Genomic DNA, 13,817 nt, shown 5'->3' with positions numbered 1-13,817 from the left:
CGCCTTGCATACACATGGTCGTGGGTTCGATTCCTGCTTCGAGCGAACACCAGAAAGTTTTTCAGCGGTGGATTATCCCACCTCAGTAATGCTGGTGACATTTCTGAGGGTTTCAAAGCTTCTCTAAGTGGTTTCACTGCAATGTGGAACGCCGTTCGGACTTGGCTATAAAAAGGAGGTCCCTTGTCATTGAGCTTAACATGGAATCGGGCAGCACTCAGTGATAAGAGAGAAGTTCACCAATGTGGTATCACAATGGACTGAATATTCTAAGTAAGCCTGATACATCGGGCTGTCATCTAACCTAACCTAACCTAATCTACACAGAAAAAAAAAATATCACCACCAAAAATTTTTTTCAATTAATAAATTATTACAATTAACTTTTTAATCAAAATGAAAACATTAAGTAAATTAAGTCAACGATTGAAAATTTTAAAATTTTTAATTAAAAAATTAATTGATACAATTAATTTTTTATCAAACTCGGAAGACTAAGTCAACTAAAACATGCGGTGGATTTTTTTTTTACATTTTTTAACATTTATTTTAAACAATCAATATTTTAAACAAACCAAGAATACTACTCGTAAGTCAGGTAAAAAAGTAATAATTAAATTTTTAATTGATTTAATTAAAAAATTAATTGAAATTTGCTAATGAAATCAATTTTTGAATAAAGCGTTTTTTTCATATCCAATTAAAACTGTGATTGATACTATCATTTTCGTGATTGAAGATATTTCAATTAAAAAACTAATTGGATTAATTAATTTTGTGATTGAATCAGAAAAAACATTTTTTGTGTGTAGGCAGAATAGAGAATAACCGTATTCAATTTAGCCTTAGAGAAGAATGTTCAGTCTGAATGAGTAAAGAAATATCGTTTTGACCTAAGTTAGGTTTCCTAAAGAAAATCTTATTCAGTAAGGATACTTTTATCAGCCATGTTAGGTTGAATTTGGGATTTCTAAAGAGAATATTCCGCAAGGTTGAATAATAGAAATTCGATAGACAACCTTAACCAAAAAAGACTTCTTGAGGAAAATCTTTCTCAGCAAGAATTTAATATGAGATTTGCTGAGGAAAATCTTATTCAGCAAGGCTGAATTGAAGTCTGAGTTAAAGTGAAAAAATATTTACGTGGTATTAGAGATTACCTAACCTAAAATTTAGGATATGCAATTTACACAATATTAAGGAAAAATTTCTTTAAAGTAATGAAATTTTAATTAATCGAAAGTTTATACTCTTTGCTTCAAAATTTCCTTATAGTATAGAAAGTCATTTTTGATTTAAGGAAATTGCCCTTAAATTAACTGAAATATTAAAATATTACACTGTTAGAAAAATATGTTTTTCATATGTTCCGATATAAACAAAATGTGTTTCGGGCACAATTTTTAAACACAATATATTTAAATGCAAACATGTAATGTTCCTAAACTGACACTAAATGTTTGGGACACATATGTTAATATGTTAGAATATATTATGTTTGGGGCATGAATGTTTCATAAAAATAATATGTGTGAATGTATACATATATAAATTTACAAATTTCGAGTAAACATATATATGTTGTGATATTTCATTCAGAGAGCGACAGAGAGAGAGAGAGTATAGAGAAAGAAACAGAGATAGAAACCGGGAGGGTTGACGAAAGATATCAACATAACACAGCGAGAGAATCAAAAGAGAGCAAAATTCTGTGAACCCGCTTGTATGTTGTTTCGGAAAACTGTTTTATGATAAGGCCAAAAATTTGATATGCTTAAGTCTAAATATTATTTAATTTGCATATTAGAATGAGTATTCGGAGTAAAGAGAATAGACATTCGGAACCAAGAGAATAGAAATGTGAAAAAAAAACAACATGTGTTTTCGCCTTGAGAACAGCATTTTATGTATGTGTCCACACATGTATTTTGTTTATCATTTTGGCATTATGGCACAATTTTTTTCTTGGTTCGTTAAAAGAAATCGGAACGTACGAGGAGTAAGTCAAAATATTCAGGCAAAGGAAATTAAAAAAAGGTGGAAAATATACAAAAATTACAAAGAGATCTTCATAAAAATAACGAAAGGGCACTATACTCATTTTAGAGTTGGGACAGTAAAATGAAAAACAGTGAAAAATTAAACAGTAAAATGTATAAAAAAAGTTTAGTTCCTCTTTATTAATAAGTAGTCCAAGAGGAGTTGACGGACACATTCAAATATAAAAGCGGGCATTGAAAAAGTTTATTTTCTTTAAAATGAATTATTAAAGAAAAGTAAAAGCCAAAACATGGTCATTTTAGAGCGATAATGCCAACTTAATACCTGCCTTAAAGGTGAAAAGGGAATTAAGTACGAAACACTATAAGTTTTAAATTCATTTCAAATGGTGTTAAATGCTAGTAAAAACTGTTCACGCCTAAATAAAGGTATGTGTATATATACAATTATTTATGTATGTTTATACTCGACTCCACGTTTTTTTTTTCAAAATTTTCCAAAATTTCAAACTTTTATACCAAAAACAGTTTTTTGTTACAAAATTGTTATTTTTGCTATAAAAAATACTATTTTAACTTATATACATGTAACTTATAACGATAATTTTCTACTGGTGACTATAACAGCTACGTAGCCCAGTGGATAGTGTGTTGGCATACAAACTGTATGGTCCTCGGTTCGATTTTCCGTCCAGGCGAAAGGTAAAATTTAAAAAATTTTAAATTGAATAATTTCTTCAACATTATTACAGAAAAGGGTGCCAAGAACTAAAAAATTTCATGGAAGTGAAAATTATGTGAGGGAATGAGCACAATCTTCTTTGGGGAAAATTCTTCCAAGAATATAATATTTTTGGCCTCAAAATGCTTACAAACATAAAACAAGCATATTAATGTTTCGGCAGTATCCAATAATATATGTGCTTCCTGCAAAATATGTTTGGAACATATGTTAGAGAAGCGATTTTTTTTTTGAGGGTGTAGATTTAAAATATGGGCTAAGACTTATTTTAAGGATGTTGTATCTTTTGTTTAAAGTTGTTTTTTTTTTTTTGAATTAAGAGAACGTTTTTATTAATATATCGCAAAAAGAGATTGATAATTCCATAAAAGAGATATGTATCCTAATTTTAGTTTTATTGATCCTAGATTAAAAGCTACATTGGTTTTTTATTACAATGGACTGAATAGTCTAAGTGAGCCTGAAAGTTAATCGGACTGCCACTTTAACCTACATTGGTTCCTAATTATTTTAAAGAAGCAGATTCTTTGGCTCGAAATCAATACCAAAATTCTTAAGGGAAAGTCAAAATCTTTGGATCCTAGAAAACTTTTTGTTGAGTGAAAGGATACAAGGTTCGAAAATCGATTTTGTTCAAAGAAAATGTCGAAAATCGAAGTTGATTTTTTTGTGTAACCTTTAAAATCAACTAATAGACTTTTAATGTTGGTCTAAATCATCTTATGGACTTTTTAGAGAGGCTTGAAACTGCGAATCGAACTTTAACGAAAAATTCGAAATAGAATTGAAATTGAGAGGTAGCTCACTTTACGCTGAAAATTCTTCAAAAAGTCGAAAGTCGCAACATCAAAAATCGACTTTTCACAGAAGGAGAAAGAAGATTTTTTTGAAAATTAAAAAAGTCAACTTCCCAAATTTAGGAAAAGTAGACATTTGCAAAAATCGAAAGTGGTCTTTTTCAAATTTTGAAAAAATCGAAAGGTCGAAATTTTCCATTGTTACTACAATTCTTAGTCTGAATTCTAATGTCTCCATAAAAAATACTGTTCTACCAAACCATTGTGTTATCATTGCTCTACAATTCCTCTTCTCATTGTCTACCAAATCGTTATTATAACATATCATACCACCCTACATTAAAATAATATTCATCGTACAATAAAATACTCATAGATCATAATCAGCATCACATCTTCTAGAGAATCTCGTGATGTTGAACAAAAACTTTTTTTTGTTATGATTTCATTGGCTTGTATTTCTAAATCACCATCTGATGGTGTTACATGGTGCAGATTTTATGTTAGTAGTTCTCATTTTGTAACATTTCAGTTAATTGCTTTTTTCTATTGTTCATCATCATTATGAAAAACAACTCTATAACTTCTCATTGTCAGACAAAAATGAGTTTTCGAATTAACTAGTTTACAGTTTTCGTATAATCAATCATAGAGTATGGCGCTAACACTGACTTTATGACAATGTAAAATCGATTTTCAGCTAATTATTGGAAATTTAATGGGTTTCGTTAAGAGATGATCTAACGCGTTGCAATTTGATTATATACGGAAATTACTCGAATTATAATGTTATATGACGTTGTTATGTGAATGCTGGCGTAGAATAGAACAAGCACACATATAGAAAGTTCTACTAAAGACAGTCATCTACAGTCGAATTACTTGGGTAGTGGTAACAGTTGCTGACGGCAAGGTATCTTAAACAAATTTTGTCAAAATTTTATTTCTATAGAAAATTTTGTCAACATTTTATTTCTATAGAAAATTTTGTCAAAATTTTATTGCTATAGAAAATTTTGTCAAAATTTTATTTCTATAGAATTTTTTTTAAAATTTTGTTTCTATAAAATTTTTTTTTTAAATTTTATTTCTATAGGACATTTGTCAAAGGAAAAGAGATATGTTTGTACAAATTTATTTCGGCAAAAGCCGGCTATCATAAACCATTTCTCGGAAGGTTCAAGTGTGGTACACTTTGGGTTTAGTGAACTGCCTGAATTTATTCTGATAATTGGTTGATAGTTTTGCTGCAAGTAGAGAATGCTGATGAGGAATGTGGTAATTCCGAAACGTGCGTCCATCCAACCATCTTGCGGTCTATAGGGCTTTGTCCAAATAAATTTGACAAATATTATTTTCCTCTGTTGGTTAAGCTACACTTGTAGTTTAGTCAATGCATGGTTTTAAGCTGAAATCAAAAACAACAAAATGATTGAAGAATAAACCAAGAATAACAAAACTAAATTTTATTTCTATAGAAAATTTTATTTCTATAGAAAATTTTGTAAAAATTTAATTTCTATAGAAAATTTTGTCAAAATTTTATTTCTATAGAAAATTTTGACAAAATTTTATTTCTATAGAAAATTTTGTCAAAATTTTATTTCTATAGAAAATTTGTCAAATTTTGTCAAAATTTTATTTCTATAGAAAATTTTGTCAAAATTTTATTTCTATAGAAAATTTTGTAAAAATTTTATTTCTATAGAAAATTTTGTCAAAATTTTATTTCTATACAAAATTTTGTCAAAATTTTATTTCTATAGAAAATTTTGTTAAAATTTTATTTCTTTTTTCACTTATGGTTTAGTGAACTACCCGAATTTATTCTGATAATTGGTTGATAGTTTTGCTTCAGGTAGAGGATGCTGATGAGGAATGTGGTAATTCCCAAACGTGGGTCCATCCAACCATCTCGCAGGTCTTTGCCAAAATAAATTTGACAAACATTATTTTACTCTGTTGGTTAACCTGCTCTTGTAGTTTAGTTGATACAATGGTTATAAGCTGCACTGAAAATAATATGTACGTGATATTAAAGATTATGCAACCTACATTTTAGGATGCGCAATTTACAAAATATGAAGGACAAATTTCTTTAAAATAATGACATTTTAATTAAAACAAAGTTTAGAATCTTTATTTCAAAAATTTTGTTCATTAAATTTATGTCTTTGCACTAAGGAAAATTTTCGTTAAAATAAAGAGACACATTTTTGATTTAAGGAAATCGTCATTAAATTAACTGAAATATTGAATCTTTAGATTTAAGATGAAAAAGCTTCACATATAGGCTAAGACTAATTTTGAGGATTTAGCATCTTTGGTTTAAGTTTTTTTTTTGGAATTAAAAAAACATTTTTACTTGGAGGTATCCGCTATAATATAGATTTGTAAACTGGCATTTGTTTGTACGTGAATAGTTTTTTTAATATACCGCAAAAATAAAATGAAAATTCGATAAATGAGATCTGAATCCTAATTTTATTTTTATTGATCCTATATTTAAGGCCAGATAGGTCGCTAAAAATGTCTTTATTTTAAAGAAGCCGCACCTTTGGCACGGAATCAATACCAAAATCCTTAACAGAAGGTCAAAATCTCTGGATCCAAGTAAATTTTTTTTTGAGTGTGAGATCACAACAACAAATATGATTGAAGTATAAACCAACAAAAAAAAACATATATTTCTGTAGAAAATTTTGTCAACATTTTATTTCTATAGAAATTTTTTTCAAAATTTTATTTCTGTAGAAAACTTTGTCAACATTTTATTTTTATAAAAAATTTTGTCAAAATTTTATTTCTATAGAAAATTTTATCAACATTTGACTTCTATAGAAAATGTTGTCAAAATTTTATTTCTATAGCAAAAGTTGTCAAAATTTTATTTCTATAGCAAAAGTTGTCAAAATTTTATTTCTATAGAAAATGTTGTCAAAATTTTATTTCTATAGAAAATGTTGTCAAAATTTTATTTCTATAGAAAATTTTGTCAAAATTTTATTTCTATAGAAAATTTTGTCAAAATATTATTTTTAGAAAATTTTGTCAAAATTTTATTTCTATAGAAAATTTTGTCAAAATTTTATTTCTATAGAAAATTGTGTCTAAATTCGTTTTTATTTGATTTTTGGTCGACCTTTTGTTAGAATTATAACTTAATGTTTCTTCAAGCTCGAGGTCTTTTTTAAATATTTTATTTATTGTTCCCAATAAATTTTATTTCTATAGAAAATGTTTTCAAAATTTTATTTCTATAGAAAATTTTGCCAAAATTGTACTGCTATAGAACATTTTTGTCAGAATTTCATTTCTATAGAAAATTTTTCAAAATTGTATTTCTATAGAAAATTTAGCAAAATTTTATTTACATAGAAAATTTTGTCAACATTTTTTATCTATAGAAAATTTTATTTCTATAGAAAATTTTGTCAAAATTTTATTTCTGTAGAAAATTTTCTCAAAATTTTATTTCTATAGAAAAATTTGTTAAAATTTTATTTCAATAGAAAATTGTGTCAAAAATTTGTTTCTATAGAAAATGTTGTCAAAAAAATTTATTTCTATAGAAAATTTTGTCAAAATTTTATTTCTGTAGAAAATTTTCTCAAAATTTTATTTCTATAGAAAAATTTGTCAAATTTTGTCAAAATTTTATTTCTATAGAAAATTTTGTAAAAATTTTATTTCTATAGAAAATTTGTCAAAATTTTATTTCTATAGAAAATTGTGTCAAAAATTTATTTCTATAGAAAATTTTGTCAAAAAATTTTATTTCTATAGAAAATGTTGTCAAAATTTTATTTCTATATGAAATTCTATTGAAAATTGTGTCTAAATTCGTTTTTATTTGATTTTTGGTCGACCTTTTGTTAGAATTATAAATAATTGTTTCTTCAAGCTCGAGGTCTTTTTATTGTTCCCAATAAATTTTATTTCTATAGAAAATTTTGTCTACATTTTATTTCTATAGAAAATGTTGTCAAAATTTTATTTTTATAGAAAATGTTGTCAAAATTTTATTTCTATATGAAATTTTGTCAAAATTTTATTTCTATAGAAAATTTTGTCAAAATTTTATTTCTATAGAAAATGTTGTCAAAATTTTATTTCTATAGAAAGTGTTGTCAAAATTTTATTTCTATAGAAAATTTTGTCAAAATGTTTGATTCTATAGAAAAATTTGTCAACATTTTATATCTATAGAAAATTTTGTCAACATTTTATATCTGTAGAAAATTATATCAAAATTTTATTTCTATAGAAAATTTTCGCAAAATTTTGTTTCTATAGGAAATTTTCTCAAAATTTTAGAACTGTAGATGATTTTATCAACATTTCATATCTATCGAAAATTTTGTCAAAATTTTATTTCTATAGAAAATTTTGTCAAAAATTTTTTTTCTATAAAAAATTTTGTCAAAATTTAATTTCTATAGAAAATGTTATCAAAATTTTATTTCTATTTTATATTGTCAATATAGAAGTCTCTTGGGACTACTTTATGTATTATTAGCAAATCTGATTTTGAGAAAAATGTGTGTTCAAAAATACCTCAAATGTTGCTTCGCCAGACATTCATCAATGCTCCTTCGATAGTTTAATGTAATCTAGGGCAAAGTAAAGGGATACTAATACTTTCCGTAGGCTTAAGGGCTTAAATTTGCTTTATTCTTTGACTCTGTAGTACTGAAGATGATTACTGAGAATACATCGACTTAATTTAGTAGCTTTTCCACAGATCCCACACCTTATATTCATTCGAACCAATGCATCGATAATTAAACTTCGATTATGAGTAAACATTTTAGCTAATATTGTGTGCCGTAATTCTATCTCTTTGGTAAATATTTGATAGATGGAAATGATTGCAGTTTGAAGATGGAGCAAACATTCTTACCTATTTCACAATAGAAGCCACCCCAACCATTCGGACATGAGCATCGACCACTTCTCAGACAGCGGCCATTATTCTTGCATGGTATTAATTTACAGGTTTCCGAGTATTCACATCGATCTCCTTTCGCATATTCAGGGCAAATGCAATGAGGTTGCAATTTCTCATCGAGCCAACAATGGCCACCGGCTTCACATGAATCACCACCACAGGCAGTGCCATCACAATCACGTATATTGCGGGATTCTGAAATGAGACAAGTAGAAGCACCACGATACAAATACATTTGAGAAATTCGCCCCTATGGTTTGGCAATTGTATTGCTGTACACAGACACACACTTACCTACAATATTGGTTTCGTTTAGAACAATTCTTGTGCCACTCACAACCAAACCTCTTACACATCCACGGAAGGGTACCGGGAATCCTGATATGGCATTATGAGGTAATTTCGATAGATCCTTCAAACCGCCCACATAGAGAAGAGCATCTGGTTCCACTAGAACCTCTGCACTGGGGGCCAAGGCCGATGAAGCACTACCTTCCACCCATAGAGTTAACCATCGTCCACGTTGAGCCATTTTAATTTTATGCCATTCACCAATGGCCAACATGCGTACACTGCGAACAACAGTAACATGATTACTGGGACCCGAAATACGGAATTCCACCACTCCGCCTTGCAGTGATAGCGAGACAAAACCAATTTTCTTATCCATATTGCTATTTAAACTGCCAAAGTATAACAGCAAACCACGTTCCGATAAAGGTCTCAGTTGGAATTCAATAAAGAAGAATTGTACACGATGATGCTCGTCATAGGATTTAGAACCCATTAGTGGTACTGGAGAGAAATTTCTTTGTTTCTCCACCTCATTCAGCAGTTTCATAACGAAATGTTGATTTGTCGAAGCAATGGGCTTGGGAGGCATAACCTTCTTCGTAAAATTGCGATAGCTAATCATTTGTGAACGTTTGGCGCCCATTTTGTCGTTATTATCGTAAAGATATGGCCATCTAACAGCTAGATATGAACGTCTTCCGGTCAAGCTGACATCGCTAAGGGAATGGATTTCTGGGGGGTGGGAAAATTAAGAACAAAAAAAAAAAGATTTTATGAATTTACGATCGAATTCAATTTCTAATTGCAGCGACGTGGTGAGGAGGGGAGAGAACTTCTCCAATAATACGCAAAAATCTTATAAATTATGTTATCACCGATTTGCATTCGGAACTCGAAGATAATACGCCCCATTATGTCTCCTTGCTTTTGTCATCCTTAATGTCCTTCTGTCAGTTGTGGGAAACTCCCTTTAAACCACCTGTTTCGATCTAGACAAAGGCGGAACAGATGAGACGAAAGTTTATTCAGTAAGTTTGGATTAAATTAAGTAAAAACAATATCCGGCTTTTCCTGTCTCATGTTGACTGATATATACAGGTTGACTAATATGTAATGCAACAAAGTTCAAAAGTAAGAAATGTCGGTAATAATATCAAATTTTAGAATCAGTTTATATTTATCCACATTGGCTACCTTTGGCACGAATTATGGCCATCAAACGGCCGACGAAAGCCATGACATTTTCTACGAAAATGGTTCCAACCTTACTCTTACAAAATGTAAAAGACCAACGGATTGAGATCCGGAGAATTTAATGGCCATTGTGTGGTAGACATTAAACGATGATCCTCTTTTTTAAGACACTATTAATTAACGCGTGCTGAATGCGATGAATATTGAGTCCTATTGGAATGTCCACGGTCTGTAGCCGGAATGTTTGTCTACTGCTGAGGTCTTCAGAACGGTATATATGACCTTTTTGCGATAATAATCGGCATTTATTTTTGCCACAAGGTCGATGAATATGGGCTGGAAGCGACCATTCGCCCATCGGAGTGAGTTCTGATGGCTAATCGAAGGTGTACATTTCCAGCTGAGCACTTTGGGCAAGTAAATCCGATCATTTTGTTTGTTCATAAATTGCTCAATTTTGAACGCCTTCTCATCGGAGAAACCCATACTTGGTAACTGGCCAATTCCGGTGAGCTTTTGGCTTGTTTTGAACTGCAATGGCTTTAGTCCAAGCTTATTTTTAAATTTATCCATACTCGCGATATGTTTAGCTCATGAGCAAGTTTTCTACCATTACGAAGTGTATTTCGATCAAATCTGACCTCCACTTTTCGTTTCATTTCTGGTGTTTGTACCCTTTTTTGACGCGATACAACACTGTCAGTATCATGGTAACGAGCTGTGGTATGAAAAACAACAGATTTATTCACATCGGCTTTGATGTGTGATCTATTCCTTTCTTTCCATCGTACTTCTCTTATTCCAGGTACGAAAACCTCTATTCCCCTCTTCACCGATATGGAGGCCTCTATATCACCTGAAAATAGGGCAGTAATGGTTCGAGGCCTCTCTGTCCGCATGACATGTCGTTCACATCCTATTTTCATCTGCAACTATTCGGCAAAGATGAGCCTTCATGATTCTCACGGTCTTCTGAATGTCATCCTAAAATATTTCAGTAGTTCCCTTGTTTTTCTCAAGCTTGCGTCACATCATATGATCCGGATTCTATCTCATTCCGAGTAATCGTTGAGTATACTTTTGGATTCTAATATGTTTTGTGAACGCATCATACAGTCTGGTATAACTTTCATTGTCCTCCGAAGGTCCATTATATTTTCCTCTTAGTGAAATATGATCTAATTCTAATAGTCCAGTCCTGAAGTAAGTTAAAAAACTTGCGGTATCTTCCCCATATCTGGGATTGAATTTAAAATCGTACAACGCTGACTTATGATATTACTCTCATGATGATTTACTCAGATTTGTTTGATATAGAGGAGTTTGAAAAGTATCCCAAGTTGATTTTATAGCCAACACGATCTTGTAAACTCAAACCAATATTCCCACAAAATATTCAGATTTCGTTTTGCCTTTTGAACTAAATTCGAATGCTTGCTTACCCTGAAATCGTAGTGCTCTTCATGCTATAATGGGATGTTTTAAGAGACCTTTCAACTTTCACAAATGCATATTATTTTTAATCTTGTATCTTAATGCACTTGGCTTACTCAAGGATTCTTGGGACATCACATCTTCACCTCCTGTCCAATATTGATAAATTACACGCTCCATCACTTCTCCATTTTCAGGACATATTACAATTTCCCCCCATTAGTCCATAAGCCATTTGAATGCTTGTCTGATTCATTAACTTCCTCTTTTGAATAACCATCTCTTGCTCTCCCCCATGCGTCATCTTTCGTTTAATGAATTCCTTCGTTGTTATTTGGAATTTCATTATGGAATACTGCTGACTTACTTACCTTCTTCACAATTTTTGCCCGTTTGACCCACCGGACAATCACATTCATAGCCATTGACCAATGGCACACATGTCGATTCTTCGGAACATTTATTGTTGAATGAATCACAAGGATTCGTGGGTTGGGCACATAATGGACCATACCATCCTTCCTGGCAGATGCAACTGTAATGAAACAGAAACAGAGAACAGCACGATTTCGCCATTAATTATTGCATTGCAATATTGGATGGCTTTGGAGCAATTGAAACTTACGTAAATGTCGCTCCATGTTGAAGACATGCACCATCATGCTGACAAGCATGTCGATGACATTCTCGGGTTCCACATTGACCCACACCACGACCCCGGACGCCACGTGTCTCCTGTAATGGCACCGTAACTTGTCCAGCCTTAAGATGAACATCGTAGATACAGCCTTGGAAACCGGAATGCAAAGGTAAATCATGGGGTAGAGTATTAAAATTGGCAATCTCATGACCACCCAAATACAAGATGGGCAATACATCCATGCGACTGACACTGCCTGGCGAACGACCGGTAATGTTGAATTTACCATCGACAGATAGCCAAGCCTGGCGTCCAATGCGACCCACTTTAATTTCATAGGGCACGCGGGGTGCATCCAGGCGGAAATCTATGGGTTTCTGGGTGAAGATTCTACGAGGTCCTGCTCCCAAATTCCATGTCAGCATAATGTAGCCTTGTATAAAGCTAATGGCTAAATGGTCACTTTTCTCATCATGATAGCCGGGTTGGCCCAAAAAGGCCAACAGGGCAATCTGTGACATTGTTTGTGGTAATATTTTGAAACTCAACTCCATGGAGTATTCCAAAGGTATGGGCACGGTGTAGGCCACAAAGGAAGATAGGCCATTGACACTGCCCGAAAATGAGGGTAGGGCAACTTCCAAGTCTGAAAAATTCGCATTTGTATCAAGGAGGATTGATAAAGGAGGAAGATAAGCTGTGAGGATTTGTTTTTCATTTTTTGTTTGTGCGTGGGATAGGTAGGCCAGGAAAAGGATATTTTTCAAAGGATAAGGATCAATTTATTTTGGAAATAAATCAAAGAAAAATTCATTATTCATTGGTGCATACTTGTTGAGTTCTCAAAACGAATGATGAACTGTAATCTAAAGCCAAACGGATAATCTTACCAAAAACTGATAACATAAGAATAACTCAAAATATCAAAATGACAAATGCAGCATTCACTTCAAAACATTGATCGTATATAAATCTTAGGAATGGAGGTGCTTTTTGATACATTTAATTCTTTTCTCATATATTGGACTTACTGTGTTCACAATAGTGGCCATGTTTACCCAATGGACACAAACATAGATATCCACTTCCTGGGAATTGCACACAAGTTCCACCATATTGACATGGATTATCCTCACACACAGATATCTCACATGTTGGTCCCATATAGCCTGAGGGGCATTTACACTTCCATTTTTCCAGTTTATCACCATTTTCGTCAACTTCGTTAGTTTCGATTTTAATACAAGCGGCTCCATTGCGACAAGGACTGGAGAGGCAAGCCAGTGAACCACACTCAGTAATTCCAAAACCGTCCAAAGCATCTCTGAAAGATAGAAATAAGGAATGGTATTAGTGAAAGACTCATTAAAATTCAGCCAATTATATTTCTTCATATCAATGAAGGAAACATTTTAATTTGGATAAAGTAATTATTCGTTCATTAATGTTTTTTCAAATGTTTTTTCAAATGTTTGAGAATCTATTCAACAAACGAAAAACGTCTCATCTTTTGATCCAATCCGTGAATCGAGCCAATTTTTGGCATCGTCATAAAAACGAAAATGCTGATCAGTTAGGTCAAGTGGTAGTCAGCTATACGGCGGGAGGAGTGCCGTGATGCAATGGTTAGCATGCGTGCCTTGCATGGGTCATTGGCTCAATCCGAGTTTCGATCAAACTCCAAAATGTTTTTCAGCGGCGGATTTTCTGAGTTTTTTTAAAGCTTCTCAAAGTGACTTCACCGGAAGTGGTGCGTCGTTCAGAC

At 31.7% G+C, this 13,817-nt stretch overlaps 2 protein-coding genes across 7 annotated transcripts in view; one reads left to right on the top strand and one right to left on the bottom strand.

Moving 5' to 3' along the window:
- LOC142226314 (uncharacterized) overlaps nt 1–13,817 on the top strand; it is a 549,856-nt gene that overhangs the window by 19,273 nt on the left and 516,766 nt on the right. The gene's annotated exons all lie outside the window — the stretch shown is intronic.
- Nucleotides 1–13,817, bottom strand: part of eys (eyes shut) — a 513,219-nt gene that overhangs the window by 26,616 nt on the left and 472,786 nt on the right. For 2 of the 3 annotated variants that reach the window (XM_075296235.1, XM_075296234.1), the window contains exons 10-14: nt 13,084–13,376; nt 12,038–12,749; nt 11,784–11,947; nt 8,785–9,516; nt 8,443–8,685 (exon numbers count right to left, since the gene is read on the bottom strand). In XM_075296235.1, coding sequence (XP_075152350.1) covers nt 8,443–8,685; nt 8,785–9,516; nt 11,784–11,947; nt 12,038–12,749; nt 13,084–13,376 — 2,144 coding nt within the window. The remainder of the gene's footprint in view (nt 1–8,442; nt 8,686–8,784; nt 9,517–11,783; nt 11,948–12,037; nt 12,750–13,083; nt 13,377–13,817) is intronic. The other variant, XM_075296236.1, reaches the window with a different exon arrangement.

Source organism: Haematobia irritans, chromosome 2 (genome assembly GCF_050003625.1).
Source record: "Haematobia irritans isolate KBUSLIRL chromosome 2, ASM5000362v1, whole genome shotgun sequence".
Classification (NCBI taxonomy): Eukaryota; Metazoa; Arthropoda; class Insecta; order Diptera; family Muscidae; genus Haematobia; species Haematobia irritans.
Note: the sequence above shows the minus strand (reverse complement) of the source record. Positions and strands in the feature narration are given on the sequence as shown.